The sequence below is a fragment of the Pan troglodytes genome, chromosome 20 (genome assembly GCF_028858775.2).
Source record: "Pan troglodytes isolate AG18354 chromosome 20, NHGRI_mPanTro3-v2.0_pri, whole genome shotgun sequence".
Taxonomy (NCBI): Eukaryota; Metazoa; Chordata; class Mammalia; order Primates; family Hominidae; genus Pan; species Pan troglodytes.
The window spans coordinates 52,423,750-52,447,649 of record NC_072418.2 but is presented as its reverse complement, the minus strand read 5'-3'; the positions used below and the strand labels follow the sequence as shown (position 1 = coordinate 52,447,649).

The following is a 23,900-nucleotide window of genomic DNA, read 5'->3' as shown; positions in this document are numbered from 1 at the left end:
GCCTGCCACCACGCCCGGCTAATTTTTTGTATTTTTAGTAGAGACGGGGTTTCACCCTGGTCTCGATCTCCTGACCTCGTGATCCGCCCACCTCGGCCTCCCAAAGTGCTGGGATTACAAGCGTGAGCCACCACGCCCGGCCGGTATTTTATTTATTTTTAGAGACTCCCTAGGGTGTCTCTCTGTCGCCCAGGCTAGAGTACAGTGGCTCAATCATAGCTCACTGCAGCCTCGACCTCCCCAGCCTCAGGTAGTCCTCCCACCTCAGCCTTGCAAGTAGCTGGGACTACAGGCATGTGTCACCATGCCCAGCTAATTTATTTTATTTTTAGTAGGGACAAGGTCTCGCTATATTACCCAGACTGGTCTCGAACTCCTGGGCTCAAGTGATTCTCCAGCCTCGGCCTCCCAAAGTTCTGGGAACAGGTGAGACTGCCCCCAGCCTCACTCTATTCATATTTAAGTGCTCAGGAGCCACAAGTGGGGTTAGTGGCTTGTGTAGTGTGTATCAGTTAGTGCAGCTATAGAACATCTTAATAAAGAAAAAAAAAATTGGCCGGGCGCGATGGCTCACGCCTGTAATCCCAGCACTTTGGGAGGTGGAGGCGGGTGGATCACGAGGTCAGGAGAGCGAGACCGTCCTGGCTAACACGGTGAAACCCCATCTCTAAAAATACAAAAAATTAGCCAGGCACGGTGGCGGGCACCTGTAGTCCCAGCTACTCGGGAGGCTGAGGCAGGAGAATGGCGTGAACTGGGGGGCGGAGCTTGCAGTGAGCCGAGATCGCGCCACTGCACTCCAGCCTGGGCGACAGAGCCAGACTCTGTCTCAAAAAAAAAAAAAAAAAAAAAAAAAAAAAAAAATTCTTGTTAACTCAGAGTCTCCCTATGTTGCCCTGTCTGGACTCCAACTCCTGGACTCAAGCCAGTCCTCTCACTTCAAATGGTTGGGGTTACAGGTGTGAGCCACCACATCCTGTAAGAGTTTTTTTTGTTTGTTTTTTGTTTTTGTTTTTTTTGAGACGGAGTCTTGCTCTGTCGCCCAGGCTGGAGTGCAGTGGTGCAATCTCGGCTCACTGCAACCTCTGCCTCCCGGGTTCAAGTGATTCTCCTACCTCAGCCTCCCGACTAGCTGGGATTACAGGCACCCTGCGCCACGTCCAGCTAATTTTTGTATTTTTAGTAGAGGTGGGGTTTCACTATGTTGGCCAGTCTAGTCTCTAACTCCTGACCTCAGCTGATCCACCCGCCTTGGCCTCCCAAAATGCTGGGATTACAGGTGTGAGCCACTGCACTTGGCCAAGAGTTCTTTATAGCAGGATACAAGACCTTCAAAAAGAGATGACTTGTAAATGTTTTCTCCTAGTCTGTGGCTCGTCTTTCCTGCTGGTGTCTTCTCAGTCTTAAAAATTTTTATAAAGCCCACATTGCCATTTGCTAATGGATCATGCTTTTGGAGGATAATTGTGCCGTTTCACATGGAATTGGTGAAATTGAAGATTATGCTCTAAGTCTGGTTATTTCTGGAGTCGGCTTCTCTGGTGGATGAGAATCCATATGGGGACTCTGGCAGGGGTAGGCACCACCCATGTTCACTGATTCTCAGGGAAAACACAAGCCACTGTGGTCTCTTCAGACTTTTCTGGAAAGGTTAATAAGCCCCTGATGGAATGGTGTGGCAAGTTATAATCTGCCATCAACACAATGCACATCACTGTCCACTCATCTTTCTCTGGGGTAAGGTTGTACATGTAAGTATACAAGTACCAAACAGTTACTCCTGAATCTTGGCATCCAACCGCAAGGACAGCATGAATCTAGCTTCCTTTACTTCACAGCATGTTTACTTTTAGTGTTCAGGCTGTTTAGCGTGGAGACCTGGGTATGACGTATTACCGAACATGACTGCTAGACATCAGTAAAATGGGAACGGGGCCTGCCCCAGCAAGCTTTGACCAGGGACATTTTATGAAATTGCTACCTAGTACTAAATGCTCTGTATCAGTGCCCTTTCTGGGATTCAGACTGGCAGATCTAATGGGTTCTCTTAGTGCATAAAGCCTAGCGTTATCTGTTATTCTAGTGCTTATCATTTGCAAAATGCTAGTCTCTACAGACTGCCGGGACTACAGCAGCCTGGCAGCAGGGCATGGGTCCATACTTTGCAGCTGAATTAGAATGAGACAGCTTTACATTAACTAGGAAGCACCAGGCACTGCTGGCCACATTTTATGTATTTGGTTTGTAAACGGTGTCTATAAAGGATCATTCAATTTACAGCAAGTTACATATATTCTGTATATTAGCACAGCCCATTCTACCCTCTTCAAGCTCCTCACCCCCCATTTGCCAGGGGCCTGCCTCCACAGCAGACACAGTGCAAAGACGCCAGATTTCTTTAAAAGCAATTTATTTCTGATTACAAAATACAGGTGAGGAGCACGGGTGATGCCTGTAACCCCTTGGTTGTGCATCTTCCCAGTCTATTTCTGCTTCTAGAAATACCCTGTGTACAACAGCAAGCTCATGCTGTCCCCAAGTGCTTGCACATTCTAACAGCTGCAGAGTATATGACCAGGTGGAAAGTCCAACAGATGCCCCACTCACAAGATAGGGCCCTCCAATCAGTCTTCTGGCTCCCTTTCACTCATAGTAACTGGTTGCTCTTCCTATTGGTCATAGATAAATGACACCTGCACAATTCTCCAAGTGCTTTCAAGCAACTTCAGGAGGCAGTGACTAAGACCCTTTCCTTGCTCCCAGCTTCCTATGTCCCAGGCTGCCTGTGGCACCTGGACTGCTGCTGCCCCTGGGTCCCGTACATTCCAGGGCGACAATGGAGGAAGGGCAGGCAACGCATGAGGAATTAACAGTCTTTATTGGGCTCAGACCAGGAGTCCGTGGGTCTTGAGGACCTCTGTGTATTTGTCAATTTTCTTCTCCACGTTCTTCTCGGCCTGTTTCCGTAGCCTCTGCCAAGAATAAGTGCAGGTGGTGGTGGTCAGGAGGGGTTGCATTGCCCTCATTACACGGACTGCATCCCACCCCAACCCCGGCTGGCCCTTTGCCAGTTAAGAGTACTCTGTGGGCAAGGCACCTGCCAGGCCTGTCCAGGAGTGAGATGCCCCCCTCAGCACCAGCCCCTGGCCTCACCATGAGCTGTTTCTTCTTCCGGTAGTGGATCTTGGCTTTCTCTTTCCTCTTCTCCTCCAGGGTGGCTGTCACTGCCTGGTACTTCCAGCCAACCTCGTGAGCCAGGCGCCCCAGATAGGCAAACTGCGGGGGCGGTGAACAAATGAAGTTGTAAGGATATCTAAGCCCCCACACCCTGAAGAGCCGGAGCTGGTGAGAGCTGGGAGGTGACTGACAGCTGGGCATATCATAATGCAACTGTTCTCTGAAGGCCTGTTAGAAAAGCACCCACCCAAGCCTCCTGGCATCAGCTAAGCCATTGGCATTGTCGCCATTCCCGCAGGGACATCCGCAGACCATCGTGAGATAAGGACATCATCTGCCAGGCTCCGGGTCCCCAGGTCCCTCAGCAGGCCTGAAATCTCCCAAGTAGATGGTGCAGCATAAGCTGGGACTCACCTTTCTTGTAGGCTTCAGACGCACGACCTTGAGGGCAGCAGGAACCACCATCCGCTTTTTCTGTTAGAGAAAGAGAGGGGCTTAAGAGCCCGGGAGGGACAGACAGGGAAGGAGGTCGGCTGGACTGGCGTCTCAGCCAGTGCTGCTTTCATGAGGATCAAACAATGTAGGTAGTTGCGGAACATCACAGACGCCACAGGTAAGGCCGCTGCCTGTGGGGTTTGGCACAGCTCACCTTGTCGTAGGGCGGTGGGATGCCGTCAAACACCTTGAGACGGTCCAGAGCGGCCTGGCCTCGCTTGGTTTTGTGGGGCAGCATACCTGTTGGGTGACAGATAGCAGGCCCAGTCAGAGGGCCTCATAAGGACGCCCACCCTCCCCACTGAGGTGGGCCCATGGGGTGGCCTCAGATGGTAGTGCATGTGGAGTCATCTCATGGTCGGGAAACTCGAATGTGAGTGGGAGAAGTTCTCATCACCGGCCGCCTGCCCGTCACCACCTGCAGTCCCCACGCTCTGCTCACCTCGCACGGTCCGCCAGAAGATGCGGCTGGGGGCCCGGAAGTGGTAGGGGCCTCGGGAAGGGTTGGTGTTCATCCGCTTGCGGAGGAAAGCCAGGTACTTCACTAGGGAGAGGGGAGAGTGTGAGGCCTGCCCAGTCTACCAGCACCCTCAAAACCCCACTTCCAAGGGCCTTCTCAGAAACCCCAAGTAGCCTCTCCCAACACGGCTGCAATTGCTTTCAGAGCCTCAACACCCCACAGGGAGACCCTCTCCAGTGTTCCTCCCAGGTCCTAACTTACACTTGTTTCTGTAGAAATTGCCAGAAATGTTGATGCCTTCACAGCGTACGACCACCACCTTCCGGCCTAGAGGGAGGGAAAGGCTTAGCAGGGCCGAGCCGCCTGAGGGTCCCACCATTGCCTATGCAGTCAACCCTCCAGACACAGCGCAGTACTCGCCAGAGCTAAGTTCATGTTAAAATGAAAAACTAGCCTAATACATAATTACTTCTTGAGCCTGGAGTCCCCAACCCTGGGGAAGAGTGGCTGGCAGGTCTCAGAGCGGTGCATGGGGTTGATCTCATGGCCGTGAGACTCAAACGAAAGATGGTGAATGTTGCTCATCACTGACCTCCAGCGGGGGCCCATGACAGAGGGGCCGCGAGCAGCGACTTACCCAGCAGTACCTGTTTAGCCACGATGGCCGCCAGGCGGCCCAGGAGATGGCCTCGACCATCAAGCACCAGGACCTGTGGGAGACAAGGGCAGAAGGACTCAGAGACAAGGACAGCCTTTGATTGTCCTCACAAGCAAGCATTCCCTTCTTTTGTCCTACTGTGCCAACAGCGTGCCTTGCACCCAGCCATCAGAGCTGGGAACTATGCACGGAGCCCCGTTCTACAGATGAGGAACAGGGACTGAGAAAGCAAGGCTGCCTCAGGATCAGTGAGTGTGCAGTTTAAGAGGCCCAAACTCCCCTCATATCTGAGTTCTTCTATGAGTATTTTATGCTCAGATTGTATTTTGCAAAGCAATTGGATTTGAAGGAAGACCAGCAAGGCTCTGCCCACTGACTACCCAGTTACAAGACCTTGTAACTAATAAACTGTAGGATTTGGTTTTGAGACAGGGTCTCGCTGTTGCACAGGCTGTCCTGTGATCCTGTGACCTCCCAGGATCAAGCTATCCTCCCACCTCAGCCTCATGAGTAGCTGGGACTACAGGCGCGCACCACCACACGCAGCTAATTTTTGTACTTTTTTTTTTGTTGAGTCAGGGTTTTGCCATGTTGCCTAGGCTGCTCTTGTACTCCTCGCCTCAAGTGAACCGTGTGCCTCAGCCTTCCAAAATGCTCGGATTACAGACTTGAGCCACTGTGGCCAATCAATTGTAGGATGTTAACACAATCTAATTCTCTTCTAATGTATAGGATGTTTCTACCACAAATTTAATTTGGAAGAAAACCGAATTTCAGGTGGGATGAGATTAGGCAGAGTAGTCAAAAGCCCATGCTAGCTCTGCTATAGAGCACTCTGCTTTCCCCGCTAAACTGCTCAGGCACCGAACCTCAGCTTCCTCCAGAGTAGAAATCCTGGCCGGGTGCAGGGGCTCACGCCTGTAATCCCAGCACTTTGAGATGCCTAGGCGGGCAGATCAGTTGAGGTCAGGAGTTCGAGACCATCCTGGCCAATATGGTGAAACCCTGTCTCTACTAAAAACACAAAAATTAGCCAAGCGTCGTGGCAGGCACCTGCAGTCCCAGCTACTCGGGAAGCTGAGGCAGGAGAATCACTTGAACCTGGGAAGCAGAGGTTGCAATGAGCCAAGATCGCACCATTGCACTCCAGCCTGGGTGTCACAGCGAGACTCTGTCTCAGAAAAAACACTAAAAGTAGAAATCCTCATTGTTTTAATGCAAAAGCATGAAGCACACACTGGTTGTTACACATGCTTTGTAAGCGTTGGTACAAAGACTCTAAAATCCAGACAGACTTCCTGAAGTCGTGACCTTGGCCCAAAATCACCAATTCCAATTTAATTTCCTCCTCTGTAAAATAAGGATACCAATATCTGCCTCAGGAATATGGTTAACTGAACTACGCAAAACATTGCAAACTGTGCTAGGCACAAAGACACATGCTTGGTGAACACAACTTGCCTAGATCGGCCTGGCTCTGAAATGTCACCCGCCCCAACAGACTACTCACAAAGAAACCTTTCCAGGGCCAACCCCTCCTTTATACTTAAGTAGCTACACCAGGAGCCAGGGAAAGGGCCCCCAGGTGTCAGGCCCAAAAGATGTCCCATCCTTGTGGAACCATTCATCACACCTCTCGACTTCCAGTAACAAGCCTCAGGACAATCGCCAATCCCCAAAACGACGGAAAACGAGTTCATTCCCGAGTGCCCCGCAGCCAACAGCTCTCGACCCCCCGCAGAAAGGCATTGAGAATTAAAAGAACCGGAGCTGCAAGGGACCCCGATTAACACCTCCACGTGAAATCAAAGTAGCCCGCGCACTGAGCGGGATAAAAATACCTTCCATTTTGGCCAAAACTCAGTTTCTCATTGCCCCGAGACCGCCCAGCCACACTTCCGCGTGTTCCTCATCGCTGAGGACACACAACGGTCCAATTCGGCCAAGACTCTACCCCAGGGCCCCCACCCACTACCCGAGTTCCAGGTAAGCAAAATCTAGTTGTAAAATACCTGTCCTGTGCTGGAAGCTCTATCACCCTCGCCTCGAGAAGGAAATGCCACATTGTAGCCAACCCTAGGCCTAAAGAGAGCCGCGGCATTTCCTACAGATTCCCCTTATCCCAAAAGACTTCCATTTTGCTTCATTATGGATGTTAAGCTCCGCAAAACATGCAGGAGGACAGAGAGGATGCGACCCCATTCCGGCCTGGATCCCACCCGGCCCCTTGCCGCCCCGGCCCGCGCGGAGCACATACCTGCACCTCCGCCATCTTCGGCAGCCTCTTGGAAAAGGAGGAGGTATTGTCGCAGGGTTTCTTATCCCTTGAAACAGGGGCGGCAGAAGTGACGCAACGCGGTTGCGCAGCCCGCTTCCTGTGTTTTCATTGGTCGAAGCGTTCTGAGCGTGCGCAGAGATTCCCCAGGGAAGGCGGGCCCTCTTCCGAATGTCCAATCCGGACATTCTTCCGGTTGGACCTCCGCGGTCAGCGCTGTGCCCGGCGAGAGATCACGTGGGGCGCGGAGGCGGTGCTGCTGGGGCACGGCCGTCCAGCCTAGGCGGCCATATTTTTGAGGGGCTGTTCATCTCGTTCACACGCTCTGTCCGCCATGTTTGTGAGTGGAAGCGCCATTACCCCTTCAAGCGACTGAAGGCTGCAGGGCCTCTGGTGGCCCGCATGGGGAGACCAGACCCGCCAGGCCCGCCTTTCCGCACTCAGTCCGGGCTTACTTTATTTTGTGAGACAGGGTCTCGCTGTGTTGTCCACACCAGAGTGCTGTGGGGCGATCGTGGCTCACCGCAGCCTCCACTTCCCGGGCTCAAGGGATCCTCCTGCCTCAGCCTCTCGAGTAACTTGGACTACAGGGGCGCGCCACCATGCCTGGCATATATATATTTTGTTGTGGCCCGGGAACGGGGGGAGTCTTGACATGTTGGCCAGGCTGATCTCAAACTCCTGGGCTCAAGCGATCCTCCCGTTTCGGCCTCCCAAAGTGCTGGGATTACCGGCGTGAGCCCCGGCGCCTTGCCCATTCTAGGCTTAGAGATTTGGATTCCTGTGTCTGGTCGACTTCACTGTGACCTGGACAAACCCTTGGCCTTATCTGGGCCTCAGTTTATCCATCTGTAAAACAGATGGAGGTGGTCTTCCCCAGGGGCTCTAAGAGTGGATCAAGGAATGGCTTCTAGTTGCTTGGCTGCACCAATCCACTGAGCGTTCCTCAGAGGAACTTCTCACTTTCTGGACTGTCGGCCTTTGCTTCAGCTGGGTCCCTTGCCCAGGATGCCCTCCCCACCCCCTCCAAATCTGGCTTGTCACCATCGCAATGCCATTTGGCTCTGGAAAGCCTCTCTGCTCTCCCTGCCTGGGTGAGTTGCCCCCCGCGGGCTCTCACACTGCCTCTGTGCTATCTCCATAGGAGCCTATGGCATCCTGCACCCAGGCTCGCTGAGTCCCTTGTCTTCTCGTCCATAGCCAAGGAGACCTGGGGCGACTGGGCTGGTTCTGACTCAAATCCAGGCTCTGACATTGCCCAGTGCCGGCCCGGGGCTCCAGGGGACCTCAGAAAACAAGTATTGAATGAAACATTGCATTGCAATTCAAAAACCAAGATTCTGAAATCAAAACTACCCCATTCACACCCATCCATAGACAGACCTGGCCAGAGCTGGTAGAAAAGGATGATTTATATACAATTTCATGGGGACAAGGGCTTTGTACAGAGTTGGGTAAGTGGGGCCGGTGCTGGATTCTGGCGTTGCCTCCATCCTGGGGAGGGAATGAGAGGGGCCCAAGGAAGGGACCGGCCTCTAGCCAACTTCCTCTGTGTCCAGGCTATGCATCCTCTGGCTGGTGACTCCCCTCTGTGTGCCTCAGTATCCTCCCCTGTAAAATGGGATGATAGATGTCTGTCTCACTGGGTTGTTTAAGGATCCGCTGAGAAAGGAGAGGGAAAGTAGCTTAGCTTGGGGCGGGCCACAGACTCATGCCCAAAACAACTCCATTCCCAGCAAGCGCTTACTATGTACTAGGGCATTGCAGTCCAAGAGAACGTGGCCATGATAGAAATGTTCCCTATATTTCCCCGGGCGCGGTGGCTCATGCCTATAATCCCAGCAGTTTGGGAGGCTGAGGCTGGTGAATCACCTTAGGTTGGGAGTTTGAGACCAGCCTGACCAACAGGGAGAAACCCCATCTCTACTAAAAATACAAAATTAGGGCCAGGCACAGTGGCTCACGCCTGTAATTCCAGCACTTTAGGAGGTCGAGGCGGGCGGATCACCTGAGGTTGGGAGTTTGAGACCAGCCTAGCTAACATGGAGAAACCGTTTCTACTAAAACTACAAAATTAGCTGAGGCAGGAGAATTGCTTGAACCCGGGAGGCGGAGGTTGCAGTGAGTCGAGATTGCACCATTGCACTCCAGCCTTGGCAATAAAAGCAAAAGTCTGTCTCAAAAGAAAAAAACAAAAACAAAAAATTTGCTAGGCATGGTGGTGCACGTCTGTAATCCCAGCTACTTGGGAGGCTGAGGCAGGAGAATCGCTTGAACCCGGGAGGCAGAGGTTGCGGTGAGCCAAGATCATGCCATTGCACTCCAGCCTGGGCGACAAGAGCGAAACTCCCATCTCAAAAAAAAAAAGAAAAAGAAAAAAAAGAAAAAGAAACGTTCTCTATTTTTGCTCTTTAATACGGGAGTAACAAGCCACATGTGAATACTGAACACTTGAGATGGGGCCGGTGCACTACTCAGGAGGCTGAGGCAGGAGGATCACTTGAGTCCAGGAGTTTGAGGCTGGACTTAAACTTCTTTTGAGACAGTCTTGCTCTGTCTCAGGCTGGAATGCAGTGGCATGATCTCAGCTCACTGCAGCCTCTGCCTCCCGGGTTCAAGCCATTCTTCCTGCCTCAGCCTCCTGAGTTAGCTGGGATTACCGGTGCATGCCACCATGCCCAGCTAATTTTTATATTTTTAGTAGAGACGGGGTTTCACCATGTTGCCCAAGCTGGTCTTGAACTCTTAGGCTCAAGCGATCTGCCAAGGAGTTACAGGTGTGAGCCACCATGCTGGGTGAGATACAATAAAATTAATATCAGGTATTGGTTGGGCAGGGCGGCTCATGGCTGTAATCCCATCACTTTGGGAGGTCAAGGCGGGCAGATCACGAGGTCAGGAGTTCGAGATCAGCCTGGCCAATATGGTGAAACCCCATCTCTACTAAAAATACAAAAATTAGCCAGGCGTGGTGGTGTGTGCCTGTAATCCCAGCTACTCAGGAGGCTGAGGCAGGAAGAATGGCTTGAACGCGGGAGGCAGAGGTTGCAGTGAGCCGAGATCGTGCCATTGCACTCCAGCCTGGGCAACAGAGTGAGACTCCATCTCAAAAACAACAACAACAACAAAAGAAACCCCGTCTCTACTAAAAATACACTAAATTAGTTGGGCGTGGTGGCAGGCGCTTGTAATCCCAGCTACTCCAGAGGCTGAGGCAGGAGAATCGCTTGAACCTGGGAGGTGGAGGTTGCCGTGAGTCAAGATAGCACCACTGCACTCCAGCCTGGGTAACAAGAGCAAAAGTCTGTCTCACAAAAAAAAAAAAAAAAAAAATTATAATAAAAAATAAATTTAAGACAGGAAACAGATTGGACAGAGACTAGGTTGGGAGGAAAACTGCTCAATGTATTACCTTTTCTTAAAACAAAAGGCTGGGCGTGGTGGCTCACGCCCATAATCCCAGCACTTTGGGAGGCTGAGGCGGGCAGATCACGAGGTCAAGAGATCGAGACAATCCTGGCAAACATAGTGAAACCCTACCTCTACTAAAAATACAAAAATTAGCTGGGTGTGGTGGCACGTGCCTGTAGTCCAAGCTACTGGGGAGGCTGAGGCAGGAGAATCACTTGAACCCGGGAGGCGGAGGTTGCAGTGAGCCGAGATCGTGCCACTGCACTCCACCCTGGGCGACAGAGCAATTTAGATACTGGTCCTTGATCTTTTTTTTTTTTTTTTTTTTTTTTGAGACAGAGTCTCCCTCTATTGCCCAGGCTGAAGTGCACTAATTATTTTTGTTGTTGTTGTTGGATAGATACCGGTCTTAGCAATCATGATGATTCCCAGAGATAGCAACTGAGATTCTAAACTCTTCTGTGTGTTTTTTTTGTTTTTGAGACAGGGTCTTGCTCTCTCACCCAGGCTGGAGTGCAGTGGCACAATCATGGCTCACTGCAGCCTCAACCTCCTGGGCTCAAGCAATCCTCCTACTTTGCCTCCTAAGTAGCTGGGACTACAGGCATGTGCCACCACACCCAGCTACTTTTTAAAATTTTTTGTAGAGATGGGGTTTCACCATGTGGCCCAGGCTGGTTTAATGTATGTTTTGAACAACTTGACTATGTGAATCTGCTTTTGGCAACTGTAAATTTCATGAAATTTAAATATAGATGAAGCATTTCTGATAAAAATTTATTGTCTGGGCTGGGCGCGGTGGCTCACACTTGTAATCCAGCACTTTGGGAGGCTGAGGCAGGCGGATCACGAGGTCAGGGGATGGAGATCATCCTGGCCAACATGGTGAAACCCGGTCTCTACTAAAAGTACAAAAATTAGCTGGGTGTGGTGGCGTAATCCCAGGTACTCGGGAGGCTGAGGCAGGAGAATCGCCTGAACCAGGGAGTCCGAGGTTGCAGTGAGCTGAGATCGCGCCACTGCACTCCAGCCTGGGTGACAGAGCGAGAATCCATCTCAAAAGGAAAAATAAATAAATAAATAAACTATACAGTGGATGCTGAAGGCTTAGTATGACAAAAGAATGTAAAATATTCCAAAATGATGAATGATTCCAACTGATTAATGTCTCATTAATCATTGAGAAATACTGATTACATGTTGAAATAACAACATTTTGGATATACTGCATAAAATAAAGTTACCTGCTTCTTTTTCCTTTTTTAAAAACTGTGACCCCGGGCGTGGTGGCTCACGCCTGTAATCCCAGCACTTTGGGAGGCTGAGGCGGGTGGATCATGAGGTCAGGAGTTCGAGACCAGCCTGACCAACATGGTGAAATCTTGTCTCTACTAAAAACACAAAAAATTAGCTGGGCGTGATGGCGCGTGCCTGTAATCCCAGCTACTCGGTAGACTGAAGCAGGAGAATCGCTTGAACCCAGGAGGTGGAGGTTGCAGTGAGCTGAGATCATGCCACTGCACTCCAACCTGGCGACAGAGTGAGACTCCATCTCAGGAAAAAAAAAAAAAAAATGTGGCTACTAGGAAAGTGAAAATCGCACAGGTGGCTCACATGCCGTTTCCACTGCGTTGCTCTAAGAGCCTTGCCTGTGTCACTTCACTTCACCCCGTAACAACCCTATGGTGGAAGGACTATTATTAGAGCCTTTTGTACAGATCAGGAAACTGAGGCAGCAGAGTGAAGGGCACAGATGCTGGATCAAGACAACCTCGAGGCCGGGCGTGGTGGCTTATGCCTGTAATCCCAGCACTTTGGGAGGCTGAGGCGGGCGGATCAGCTAAGGTCAGGAGTTCGAGACCAGCCTGGCCAACATGGTGAAACCCCGTCTCTACTACAAATACAAAAATTAGCCGAGTGTGGTGGTGGGTACCTGTAATCCCAGCTACTCCAGAGGCTGAGGCAGGAGAATCGCTTGAACCTGGGAGGCGGGGGCTGCAGTGAGCCGAGATCATGCCACTGCACTACAGCCTGGGCGACAGAGCAAGACTCCATCTCAAAAAAAAAAAAAAAGACAACCTGAAGTCAAATCTTGGTTGTCACCCTTGAGCTGTGTGACTTTTGGCAAATTATTTACCTCTCTATGCCTTGGGATCATAATGGCACGAACTTCTCAAGGAAGTGAGTTCATTTGTGGAAAGCCCAGCATGGGCCAGGAACAGTGGCTCACACCTGTCATCCCAGCACTTTGGGAGGCTGAGGCGGGCGGATCAGCTGAGATCAGGAGTTTGAGACCAGCCTGGCCAACATGGCAAAACCCCATCTCAACTAAAAATACAAAAAATTAGCCAGGCATGGTGGCGGGCGCCTGTAATCCCAGCTACTTGGGAGGCTGAGGCAGGAGAATTGCTTGAACCTGGGAGGTGGAGGTTGCAGTGAGCCAAGATCCCGCCACTGCACTCCAGCCTGGGTGACAGAGTGAGAGTCCATCTCAAAAAAAAAAAAAAATAAAGCAAGCAAGCCCCACATGAGGCCTGCATTACCAAGGCACTATATGTGCGAGCAATTACTACAAAATGTTAGATTTGAAATGTTAGGGGACCCGCTGGGGCCTCCCCTCCTTCTTCCCTCCTGGCCCACCTGCCTACCTGCCTGCACCCTCCACACCTGTTCCCAGCTCCTTTCCTCCCTCTCACACCTCCCATGGCTCCTTGCTGCCCCACGCTGGCCCAAGTTACTGGAACACCCTGAGCTTTCTCATACCAAAGGGCTTCCAAAGGCAGTTCCCTCTTTCTGGAGTGCCATTTCCTTCCTGTCCCAGGAGGCTTGCAAACTCCCACATTCACAGATCTCCCCAGGGCCCCTTGCTCCTTCAGGTCCCCAGTGAGCTCCATGTCTTTCCCTAATCTGACTCCTCCCCCAGGTTCCCCCCTGTCCACCCTGTCACTGGACCAGGGCTATCTGTGCCAACTCAAGCCTGTCAGGCCCCAGGCCGGTCCCTCCTGATCTCTGACCCCTGACTCTCTGCCCATCCACTCCACTCCATCCCATGGTCCCAGCCCTGGCTCACTCATGGTCCTCACCCTGAGCCTTCCCACAGCCTCCGGCTTGGTCTCCAGTCTGTCTCCGTGGCCCCAGAGGGGTCTTTCCTTTTCTTTTCTTTCTTTTTTATTGATACGGAGTCTAGCTCTGTCACTCAGGCTGGAGTCCAGTGGCGCAATCTCGGCTCACTGCAACCTCCGCCTCCTGGGTTCAAGCAATTCTCCTTCCTCAGCCTCCTGAGTAGCTGGGATTACAGGCGCACACCACTATGCCCAGCTAATTTTTGTATTTTTAGTAGGGTTTGTATTTTAGTGGGGTTTGCCATGTTGGCCAGGCTGGTCTTGAACTCCTGACCTCAAGTGATCCACCCGCCTCGGCCTCCCAAAGTGCTGGGATTACAGGCGTGAGCCACCGCGCCTGGCCCCAGAGGGGTCTTTCTGCACCTAGAGCTGCCCCTGCCCCTCCACTGCTCACCACCCTTCCATGGCCTCCTAATGACCCTCCCAACCTGCAGACACAAAGTCCAGGCCCCATAGCCCAGGAAGGACTCACCAGGATGAGGCCTTGGCCAGGTCAGTGCTCCACAAGCAGCAGGTCCTGGGGACTGGGGACGGGGGGCACCTGTGGGCCCCAAAGTGTCAGCCACAAGTGGGCCACCCTCTCGGCCCCCTCACCCCCTCTTCCCAGCCTGCTCACCTGCTCCCCAGGGCGGGGTGTCCTCCGCCGCGTCCTCTGCCAGTGCAGGCACCAGGCAGCGGCCAGCAGCAGGAGGCCCACGGGCAGCAGCAGTAGGAGGAGCAGAGGGGGCTGTGGGGCTGTCGGGGCTGTGGCCTCCAGGGGCCGGGGACTCCATGGGGGTGGCAGGGTTGAGGAGTCTGGGGAGAAAGAGGAGGCTGGGTGACCAAGGAGAACGGCTGGGGTAAGGAAGGAAAGAGAGGCCTGGCTGCCACTGGCTGTGTGACCTTGGATGGGCTGCTTGGCCTCTCTGTGCCTCAGTTTGCTCATCTGTAAAACTAGGATAATCATTGTACCTACCTCATCAGATTGTCACAAATTAAATGAGTGAATAGGCTGAGCGCGGTGGCTCACGCCTGTAATCCCAGCACTTTGGGACGCCAAGGTGGGTGGATCACTTGAGGTCAGGAGTTCAAGACCAGCCTGGCCAACATGGTGAAAACCCATCTCTACTAAAAACACGAAAACTAGCCAGGCATGGTATGCGCATCTGTAATCCCAGGTACTCGGAAGGCTGAGGCAGAAGATTCGCTTGAACCCTGGAGATGGAGGTTGCAGTGAGCCAAGATTGCGCCACTGCACTCCAGCCTGGGCGACAGAGCAAGACTCCGACTTAGAAAAAAAAAAACAATAGGCTGGGCGCGGTGGCTCACATCTGTAATCCTAGCACTTTGGGAGGCCGAGGCGGGCAGATCACGAGGTCAGGAGATCGAGACCATCCTGGCTGACACAGTGAAACACCGTCTCTACTAAAAATACAAAAAAAAAAAATTAGCCACGTGAGGTGGCAGGCACCTGTAGTCCCAGCTGCTGGGGAGGCTGAGGCAAGAGAATGGCGTGAACCCAGGAGGCAGAGCTTGCAGTGAGCCGAGATAGCACCCCTGCACTCCAGCCTGGGGGACAGAGCAAGACTCCGTCTCAAAAAAAAAAAAAAAAAAAAAAAGGTAGGCTGGGCACTGTGGCTCATGCCTGTAATCCCAGCACTTTGGGAGGCCAAGGCAGGCAGATCACAAGGTCAGGAGATCGAGACCATCCTGGTTTAACTCGGTAAAACCCCGTCTCTACTAAAAATACAAAAAATTAGCCGGGTGTGGTGGCGGGCGCCTGTGGTCCCAGCTACTCGGGAGGCTGAGGCAGGAGAATGGCATGAACCCGAGAGGCGGAGCTTGCAGTGAGCCAAGATCGCGCCACTGCACTCCAGCCTGGGCGACAGCGCGAGACTCCGTCTCAAAAAAAAAAAAAAAAAAAAAAAAATTGGTAAACTGAGCTCCAGAAAGAGGAATAAGCTTGCCCTTGTCACAACCAATATGAGAAAGATGGGGTCTGGGATGCACTGTGCAGAGAGGAGGAGCGGCCGTGAGGACAGGAGGGGAAGGAGTGGGGGTGCCTGGAAGCCTTTACCGGGCTGACACTGCAGCTCCAGGCACCGGGAGAAGTTCTGGCGAGTGATCCAGGGCTTCAGCGCCACCAGCTGCTCGGAGGTCTCCTGCAGGAGGCGGGAGATGTTGGTCTGGACGAAGCGAAGACAGCTGGGGGGGGGCTGGGAGCAGGGGAGGGAGACGTCACCACCACGTCATCCCCCCACCGCCCCTCCGCAGGCCAAAGGCCCTTCCCTGCTGGCGATGCCCAGCAACAGGGCCCAGTGAGCTCTGGCTCTCAGAGTTTATTTATTTAATTAATTAATTTTTTTTGGAGATAGAGTCTCACTCTGTTGCCCAGGCTGGAGTGGTGAAATGCAACCTCTGCCTCCCAGGTTCAAGTGATTCTCCTGCCTCAACCTCCTCAGTGGTTGGGACTATAGGTGCCCACCACCATGCCCAGCTATTTTTTGTATTTTTAGTAGAGACGGGGTTTCTCAATGTTGGCCAGGCTGGTCTCGAACTCCTGACCTCAGGTGATCTGCCCACCTTGGCCTCCCAAAGTGCTGGGATTGTAGGCATGAGCCACCGTGCTTGGCCATATTTATTTATTTATTTATTTTTAAGACAGAGTCTCGCTCTGTCGCCCAGGCTGGAGTGCAGTGGCGCGATCTCGGCTCACTGCAAGCTCCGCCTCCTGGTTTCACGCCATTCACCTGCCTCAGCCTCCCAAGTAGTTGGGACTACAGGCGCCTGCCACCACGCCCGGCTAATTTTTTGTATTTTTAGTAGAGACGGGGTTTCATTGTGTTAGCCAGGATGGTCTTGATCTCCTGACCTCGTGATCCGCCCGCCTCGGCCTCCCAAAGTTTGGGATTACAGGCGTGAGCCACCGTGCCCAGCCTATTTATTTATTTATTTATTTATATTTTTTAGTAGAAACGGGGTTTCTCTATGTTGGCCAGGGTGGTCTCGAACTCCTGACCTCAGGTGATCCGCCCGCCTCGGCCTCCCAAAGTTATTTTATTATTTATTTATTTTTTGGGGACAGAGTCTCGCTCTGTCACCCTGGCTCGAGTACAGTGGCACGATCTCGGCTTACTGCAACTTCTACCTCCCGGGTTCAAGGAATTCTGCCTCAGCCTCCTGAGTAGCTGGGACTACAGGCGCGCGCCACCATGCCCAGCTAATTTTTGTATTTTTAGTAGAGACGGGGTTTCACCACATTGGCCAGGGTGGTCTCAAACTCCTGACCTCGTGATCTGCCTGCCTCGGGCTCCCAAAGTGCTGGGATTACAGGCGTGAGCCACTGTGCCCAGCCTTTTATTTTATTTTTATTTTTTTGGAGATGGAGTCTTGCTCTGTCGCCCAGGCTGGAGGGCAGTGGTGTGATCTCGGCTCACTGCAACCTCTGCCTCCTGGGTTCAAGCAATTCTCCTGCCTCAGTCTCCCGAGTAGCTGGGACTACAGGTGCCCACCACCATGCCTGGCTAATTTTGTTTTTGTATTTTAGTAGAGATGGTTTTCATCACGTTGCCGAGGCTGGTCTCGAACTCCTGAGCTCAGGCAATCCACCCGCCTCAGCCTCCCAAAGTGCTGGGATTACAGTCGTGAGCCACCACACACGGCCTATTCTATGTTTTGAGACAGGGTCTTGCTCTGTCGCTCAAGCTGGAGTGCAGTGGCCCAATCATAGCTCATCGCAGCCTCGACCTCCAGGGCTCAAGTGATCCTCCCACCTCAGCCTTCTGAGTAGCTGGGACCACAGGTGGGCACCACCATGCCTGGCTAATTTATTTTTATTTTTGTGCAGAGATGAGGTTTCACTGTGTTACCCGGGCTGGTCTTGAACTCCTGGGCTCAAATAATCCTCCCACCTTGGCCTCCGAAAGTGCTGGGATTACAGGTGTGAGCCACTGCACCCAGCCCTCAGAGAGAGGTTTTTGTTTGTTTGTTTTGTTTTTGAGACAGTTTCACTCTGTCTCCCAGGCTGGAGTGCAGTGGCATGATCTCGGCTCACTGCAGCCTCTGGCTCCCAGGTTCAAGCGATTCCTGTGCCTCAGCCTCCTGAGCCACCATGCCCGGCTAATTTTTGTATTTTTAGTACAGCCGGGATTTCATCATGTTGGCCAGGCTGGTCTCAAACTCCTGACCTCAAGTGATCCGCCCACCTCAGCCTCCCAAAGTGCTAGGATTACAGGAGTGAGCCACCACGCCCGGCCTCCTCAGTTTAGAGACCCCTTCTCCCCGTTTTTTTTGGGGGGAAGAACCCCTCAGTGGCACCCTTCATCATGGCCTAGGAAACCGGGGCCCCAGAATGGGACCAGACTGCTCCCCATCACCAGTGCCTGGGGACGTGTTGTTCTGTAGGAACAGGGCTCTGCAGGGTGGCGCTTCTCGCTCTACCTTCGTTGGGTGGCTATGGTCCAAATCGCCAATAAGGCCTAGCGGAGCTTTACTTCTAATTCGTAGGAAGGCATCTCCCTCCCCTCACTTGTCCCCTAAGTTGAGGGCTGACCTGAAAGGCACATTTGGTGACAAAGTGTATCTCCGTGTTCACGCGCTCCAGCAAGCCTTGCATCTTGGACCCAGCGACAGTCTTGAGCCGCTCCATCCAGCGCTGTGCCAGGACCAGCCGCCAGAGGGCCCCGCAGAGCTCCTCCTAGAGGGGAGAACCCACGGGTCTGAGGGAGGAGCTGGGCACGGGGCTGCTGGGTCTGAGGGAGGAGGGGCTGAGGACTCTGATTCCTGGGTTTGGGGAGGGGAGGGCCTGGTTATCCACTCGCCTCGGTGGAGCATCTTGAGTCTGTGGTCCCCACCTCCATCCCAGGTCCCTCCCAACATGACTCACGTCCTGCAGGTTGGAGGCCACGGTGACCGGGTAATCTTGAAGCAGGTAGTCAGACTGCGGGAGAAAACAGGATCAGGCCTGGCTGAAAACAGCGAGAAACAGAACTGTGGGGACCCAGAGGTGGCAGCAGAGATCCAGAGAGAGAGGGACAAGACCAAGAGAGGGGGAGCCCAAAAGAAGCCACAGAACCTTGCCCTTAAAAAGGGATGACACCCCTAAGCACAGTGGCTCACGCCTGTAATTCCAGCACTTTGGGAGGCCAAGGTGGGAGGATCGCTTGAGCCCAGGAGTTCAAGACCACCCTGGGAAACACAGGGAGAGAGACCCCATCTCTACTTAAAAAAAAAAAGTGGGGGGAAGGGGGATCACATGAGGGGGTCCGGGGCAGCGCCGCTCACCAGCTCACGGATTTTGACAGCGAAGTCGGAGGAGATGGGGCTGTGTTGGAAGGAGCAGTCCTGGGTCCCACTGAGTCCCGAGCTCAGCAGCAGCAGCAGGAGGAGATAGGTCTGCAGGGGAGGGGGTGCTGGGGGAGCCCTCCGCTGTTCCACACACAGCCCCCTCCTCCGGGCTTCCCACCTGTACTGTTCTGTCTTCCCCGCTCCTCCTTCCCTGGGTGTCCTTCTGCCTCTTCCACACTTTCTGGAGACATGGCCCCATCTCTGCCCGTCTTTCCCGGTTTCTCTCTGCCTCTGGTCCAATGCTGTCCAGTTTGCATCCCCCTCTGCCCCACCCCTCTCTCTCCCCATCTCCCCCACTCTGCTGGTCTCTCTCCAACCACCTCATCTTCATGTCTGGTTTCCTCGCCCAGGTTCCTCCAGCTCTGTCCCTCCCTCTGCCTTCTACACCACTGTTGCCTGCTTCTCTCTTGATCTTGGTCCACGTCCTCTTCATTCGTTCTTGGCTCTGTCCACCTTCCCTCTCCTCTGTCCATCTCCCCCCTTTTCTGTCCATCTCCCCCTCCTCTGTCCATCTCCCCCCTCCTCTGTCTCTCTTCCTCTCCTCTGTCCGTCTCCCTCCTCCTGTCCACCTCCCCCTCCTCTTCATCTCCCTCTCCTCTGTCCATCTCCCCCTCCTGTCCATCTCCCCTTTCCTCTGTCCATACCCCCTCCTCTCCATCTTCCCTCCTGTCCACCTCCCCCTCCTCTTCATCTCCCTCTCCTCTGTCCATCTCCCCCTCCTGTCCATCTCCCCTCTCCTCTGTCCATACCCCCTCCTCCATCTTCCCTCCTGCCATCTCCCCCTCCTCTGTCCATCTCCCCCTCCTCTGTCCATCTCCCTCCTCCTGTCCACCTCCCTCCTCTTTATCTCCCTCTCCTCTGTTCATCTGCCCTCTCCTCTGTCCATCTCCCCCTCCTCTGTCCATCTCCCCCCTCCTGTCCATCTCCCACTCCTCTCTATCTCCCTCTCCTCTATCTCCCCCTCCTCTGTCCATCTCCCCATCCTCTGTCCATCTCCCCCTCCTCTGTCCATCTCCTCTCCTATCCATCTCCCCTCACATCTGTCCATCTCCCCTCCTATTTTCTCGTCATCTGTCCATCTGTTCTCCCGTCCATCTCCCCTCATCTCTGCCCCATCCTGACATTGTGCCTCCCCTCTCCCCTGATCTTGTCCCTGGGGTTTACGCACTGTTGGGCTCCAGGCTGGCGCCAGCACTGTCATTTCGGCCGGGGGCCCCTCATGCCTCCTGTCGCCGGGTCTTGGAAGGGACAGAAGAACAAGTCTCGGACCCTCATGCCCCAGCCCCTGCCCTGCCCGCCCCTTTGCCTCCCCGCCCCTCCCGCGTCCCATTGATGTGGCTGAGTTTCCGCCCCTTCCTCCCCCAGGCTTCCTGCGTCTGCCCCAGTTACGGTGAAAACTCTTCATCTCCACTTCTAAGAACCTCGTCGTCTGGTCCCCAGAACCCTCCCCAGGTTAGGGACCCGGGAACCCAGCCCCCCACCCTCTGCTCCCCCTGCCCCAGGAGTGGGGACCCTGGCTCCGCCCCTTGGGGACCTAGAGTCCAAGTCTCCTCACGCACCAGGCTTGCCCCAGTTGGGTGTGGAAGGGGCCAAGCCGGGTGACAGCCAGAGACCGAAAGTGAAAGGAAATTTTTGGGGGGAGACAGTCAAGGGGTGGAATCTGGGCCCAGGCGGAGCGCGCCCCCTGGTGGTGAGAGGCGGCCGCTCACGCCGCAGATGGCGCGTTCCCCGGACGCCCCGCAGCGGGGGCTGCAGTGGGGCTGACTCCCTGGGTGGCACGCCCAGTGCATGGTGAGCTGGGGCTGGAACCCGGATCTGTCTCTGGGAACTCGGAGTTGCTGTGTCTTACCGTCCTCCGGGCCCCAACTTTGCCCCACCAAGGCTTGGCACACAGGACTCAGGATGCATCTTGTCACATTGGGCCTGGCAGGTGTCGCCCTAGCACTAGCTTTATCACTATGGGAGCTTGGCCAGCCCCTTGACCTCTCTAAGCCTCGGCTTCTCCAACTCCAAACTGAGGGGTGAGGTGGTACATGAGACAAAATAGAAGCTCTCTTCCACATCTGTGGATCTCTGAATCTCTGAAGCATTTTTTTTTTTAGATGGGGTCTCACTCTGTTGCCCAGGCTGGAGTGCAGTGGCACAATCTCGGCTCACTGCAACCTCCGCCTCCTGGGCTTAAGCGATTCTTGTGCCTCAGGCTCCCGAGTAGCTGGAATTACAGGTGCGTGCCACCATGCCCGGCTAATTTTTGTATTTTTAGTAGAGACGAGGTTTCACTATGTTGGCCAGGCTGATCTCGAACTCCTGACCTCAGGTGATCAGCCTGCCTCGGCCTCCCAAAATGCTGGGATTACAGGTGTGACCCATCACGCCCATCCTGAATCTCTTGCTCACCTATCTGATCCGTGGCAGACTGTCCTGAAACATCTGCTGCCCCCCCCCACCCCCCCCCCGCAGGAGGGTTCAAGGTCCCATCCTGGGGAACTCGGACATGGCCACACTCACTTTGGCCAGTCACATGAGGGTGGAGGTGACAGGTCACTTCTGAATGGAAGTCTAAGGGACCGGGGAGTGGATGGTGGAGGATGCATGGAGAGAGCGCCTCTATCAGCCAAGTTTCCTGTGCCACTCGGAGGAGCACAGGGATCCTGCCAGCCCCGGATGAGCACAGGGAGTGTAAGCAACAAACTAATGTTGTGGTTGTGGCCCACGCAGATTCGGGGGTTATGTGTTACTGCAGCAAAGCCTTGCCCGTCCTGGCCTTCACCATCCATTTCCCTTCCCTGATCCCTCTGCCTGCCTCACTTCCTGTTCAGCCTGGGTTAGCTGCCTTGTCGCACCGAATGGTCAGACCTTCCATCTGGCTAGAAAGATTTAAATGAAGCAGAGAGGCAGAGATACAAGCCCCAATAGCTCATGTGGCCCATGGACAAAGGACCTGCTCTAGCTCCTTCCTGACCAAGTCCTGGGGCCCCTCATTGTGTGTCCTGCCCTATCGCCCTATTGCCTCTAGGGAATCTCTGTAGCCTTCCAGAAGACTCCTCTCTCTCTCTTTTTTTTGAGACCGAGTCTCGCTGTGTTGTCCAGGCTGGAGTGCAGTGGCACGATCTTGGCTCACTGCAAGCTCCCCCTCTGCCTCCCAGGTTCAAGCAATTCTCCTGCCTCCCAGATAGCTGGGATTTCAGGCGCCGCCACCACGCCTGGCTAATTTTTATAATTTTAGTAGAGACGGGATTTCACCATGTTGCCCAGGCTGGTCTCAAACTTCTGACAAGTGATCCACCCACCTCGGCCTCCCAAAGTGCTGGGATTACAGGTGTGAACTGCCACACCTAGTCTGGAAAACTCTCATTTTTTTTTTTTCTTTGAGATGGAGCCTTGCTCTGTTGCCCAGACTAGAGTGAAGTGTGTGCTCTCAGCTCACTGCAACCTCTGCCTCCTGGGTTCGAGTGATTCTTCTGCCTCAGCCTCCTGAGTAATTGGGATTACAGGTGCCCGCCACCACACCCAGCTAATTTTTGTATTTTTAGTACAGACAGGGTTTCACTGTGTTGGCCAGGCTGCTCTCAAATTCCTGACCTCAGGTGATCCGCCTACTTCAGCCTCTCAAAGTGTTGGGATTACAGGCCTGAGTCACCGAGCCTGGCCTCTGAAAACTCCCTTTTATCCTAAACTAGTAAGAGTGGGTTTCTTACATCAAAAAGAATTCTACTTCAGGTGTGGTGGCTGATGCCTGTAGTCCCACACTTTGAAAGGCTGAGGCGAGAGGATCGCTTGAGGCCAGGAGTTCAAGACCAGCCTGAGCAACGTAGGTAGACTCTGCCTATTAAAAAAAAAAAAAAATTAGCCAGGCATGGTGGTGCGTGCCTGTGGTCCCAGCTACTCAGGAGGCTGAGGTGGGAGGTTTTTTTTTTTTTTTTTTTTGAGACGGAGTCTCACTCTTTCGCCCAGGCTGGAGTGCAGTGGCTCGATCTCGGCTCACTGCAAGCTCCACCTCCCGGGTTCACGCCATTCTTCTGCCTCAGCCTCCCAAGTAGCTGGGACTACAGGCGCCCGCCACCATGCCCAGCTAATTTTTTTGTATTTTTAGTAGAGACGGGGTTTCACCGTGTTAGCCAGGATGGTCTTGATCTCCTGACCTCATGATCCACCCGCCTCGGCCTCCCAAAGTGCTGGGATTACAGGCGTGAGCCACCACGCCCGGCCGAGATGGGAGGATTGAGCCCAGGAGGTCGAGGGTGGGTTCAGTAAGCTGTGACGGCGCCACTGTATTACAGCCTAAAAAACAGAGCAAGATCCTTTATTTAAAAAATCAACAGTCGTGCGCAGTGGCTTAAGTCTGTAATCCTAGCACTTTGGGGAGACCAAGACAGGCGGACCGCTTGAGGTCAGGAGTTTGAAACCAGCCAGGCCAAGATGGTGAAACCCCGTCTGTACTAAAAATACAAAAAATTATCTGGGTGTGGTGGCGCGAGCCTGTAATTCTAGCTACTCTGGAGGCCGAGGCAGGAGAATCGCTTGAACCTGGGAGGCGGAGGTTGCAGTGAGCCGAGATCACCCCGCTGCACTCCAGCCTGGCCGACAGAGAGACTCTGTCTCAAAAAAACAAAAAACAAACCAAAAAAACCCACCCACAACCAGAATCCTAAGGCAGTGGTGTGCTGAAGCGGCTTGTATTGGCTCATGGGAGCTGACCTGTTAACAATTCAGGATCTCTCAGGCAGTTGTTTAATCACCTGTACCTTGAAATCCTGCACGGTGGGAGCATTTACATTATGGAAATTGACAAAAGTCATATAGGAGGACTTTAATTTTATTCCAGAGAGTTCCTTTACTGCATATGGATTCTGGGGCCATGAAAAGGTAGAGAAAACCAGAGAACAAGAGCCACCAGATGGAGAAGACAAGAAGATATGAGAGTCCTAAGGCCCTGTCTGGGGTCCTCGGGGGTCCCCTTTCTCTGTTTCACAAACA

General features: G+C 53.4%; 2 protein-coding genes and 4 non-coding genes across 29 annotated transcripts; all 6 read right to left on the bottom strand.

The window, feature by feature from the left end:
* Positions 1-2,393: 2,393 nt before the first annotated feature.
* On the bottom strand, positions 2,394-7,196 carry RPL13A (ribosomal protein L13a). Of its 2 annotated transcripts, none has more exons than XM_512821.9 (8): positions 7,048-7,196; positions 4,770-4,842; positions 4,394-4,459; positions 4,115-4,216; positions 3,827-3,912; positions 3,592-3,651; positions 3,154-3,276; positions 2,394-2,972 (listed from the first exon to the last, which is right to left on the bottom strand). In XM_512821.9, the coding sequence occupies exons 1-8, from the start codon at positions 7,060-7,062 to the stop codon at positions 2,886-2,888; spliced, it is 612 nt and encodes a 203-aa protein (XP_512821.2). In that variant the 5' UTR covers positions 7,063-7,196; the 3' UTR covers positions 2,394-2,885. The 2 variants fall into 2 exon arrangements, with proteins under 2 accessions (XP_512821.2, XP_054528783.1); XM_054672808.2 differs by having other exon boundaries at positions 4,780-4,842; positions 7,048-7,117.
* On the bottom strand, positions 3,431-3,516 carry LOC112206492 (small nucleolar RNA SNORD35). The gene has a single exon (XR_002940852.1). It is a non-coding gene; the product is annotated as a small nucleolar RNA SNORD35 (small nucleolar RNA).
* LOC112206488 (small nucleolar RNA SNORD34) lies at positions 3,717-3,787 on the bottom strand. The gene has a single exon (XR_002940849.1). It is a non-coding gene; the product is annotated as a small nucleolar RNA SNORD34 (small nucleolar RNA).
* LOC112206486 (small nucleolar RNA Z195/SNORD33/SNORD32 family) lies at positions 3,992-4,076 on the bottom strand. The gene has a single exon (XR_002940847.1). It is a non-coding gene; the product is annotated as a small nucleolar RNA Z195/SNORD33/SNORD32 family (small nucleolar RNA).
* LOC112206487 (small nucleolar RNA Z195/SNORD33/SNORD32 family) lies at positions 4,644-4,727 on the bottom strand. The gene has a single exon (XR_002940848.1). It is a non-coding gene; the product is annotated as a small nucleolar RNA Z195/SNORD33/SNORD32 family (small nucleolar RNA).
* A 1,263-nt stretch (positions 7,197-8,459) lies between the features above and the next one.
* FLT3LG (fms related receptor tyrosine kinase 3 ligand) lies at positions 8,460-20,609 on the bottom strand. 23 transcript variants are annotated; one of them, XR_010153925.1, is made up of 11 exons: positions 20,483-20,575; positions 20,092-20,161; positions 18,861-18,971; positions 18,463-18,516; positions 18,130-18,273; positions 15,655-15,793; positions 14,215-14,393; positions 14,071-14,139; positions 12,614-12,804; positions 12,410-12,531; positions 8,460-8,727 (listed from the first exon to the last, which is right to left on the bottom strand). XR_010153925.1 is itself a non-coding variant. In XM_063802104.1 (9 exons), exons 5-8 carry the CDS (start codon positions 18,223-18,225, stop codon positions 14,092-14,094), a joined length of 462 nt encoding a protein of 153 aa, XP_063658174.1. In that variant the 5' UTR covers positions 18,226-18,273; positions 18,463-18,516; positions 18,861-18,988; positions 20,092-20,161; positions 20,483-20,608; the 3' UTR covers positions 8,460-8,676; positions 14,071-14,091. The 23 variants fall into 23 exon arrangements, 14 of the variants coding, with proteins under 14 accessions (XP_063658174.1, XP_016792032.1, XP_063658171.1 ...); XR_010153926.1 differs by having other exon boundaries at positions 8,460-8,676; XR_010153929.1 differs by having other exon boundaries at positions 15,655-15,739.
* Between the last annotated feature and the right edge of the window lie 3,291 nt (positions 20,610-23,900).

Excerpts from the sequence above, each read along its gene's own strand:
- RPL13A (XM_512821.9), bottom strand. Across the intron at positions 3,913-4,114 it reads CTTCTGGCGGACCGTGCGAG|GTATGCTGCCCCACAAAACC; the intron begins GTGAGCAGAGCG and ends GTCACCCAACAG. Across the intron at positions 3,652-3,826 it reads TCCCACCGCCCTACGACAAG|AAAAAGCGGATGGTGGTTCC; the intron begins GTGAGCTGTGCC and ends TTTCTCTAACAG.
- FLT3LG (XM_016936541.4), bottom strand. The coding sequence starts at position 20,124 with ATGACAGTGCTGGCGCCAGCCTGGAGCCCAACA. Across the intron at positions 18,274-18,462 it reads TGGCCTCCAACCTGCAGGAC|GAGGAGCTCTGCGGGGCCCT; the intron begins GTGAGTCATGTT and ends TCTCCCCTCTAG. Across the intron at positions 14,140-15,654 it reads GGAGCTGCAGTGTCAGCCCG|GTGCCCCCCGTCCCCAGTCC; the intron begins GTAAAGGCTTCC and ends TGGGGCCCACAG.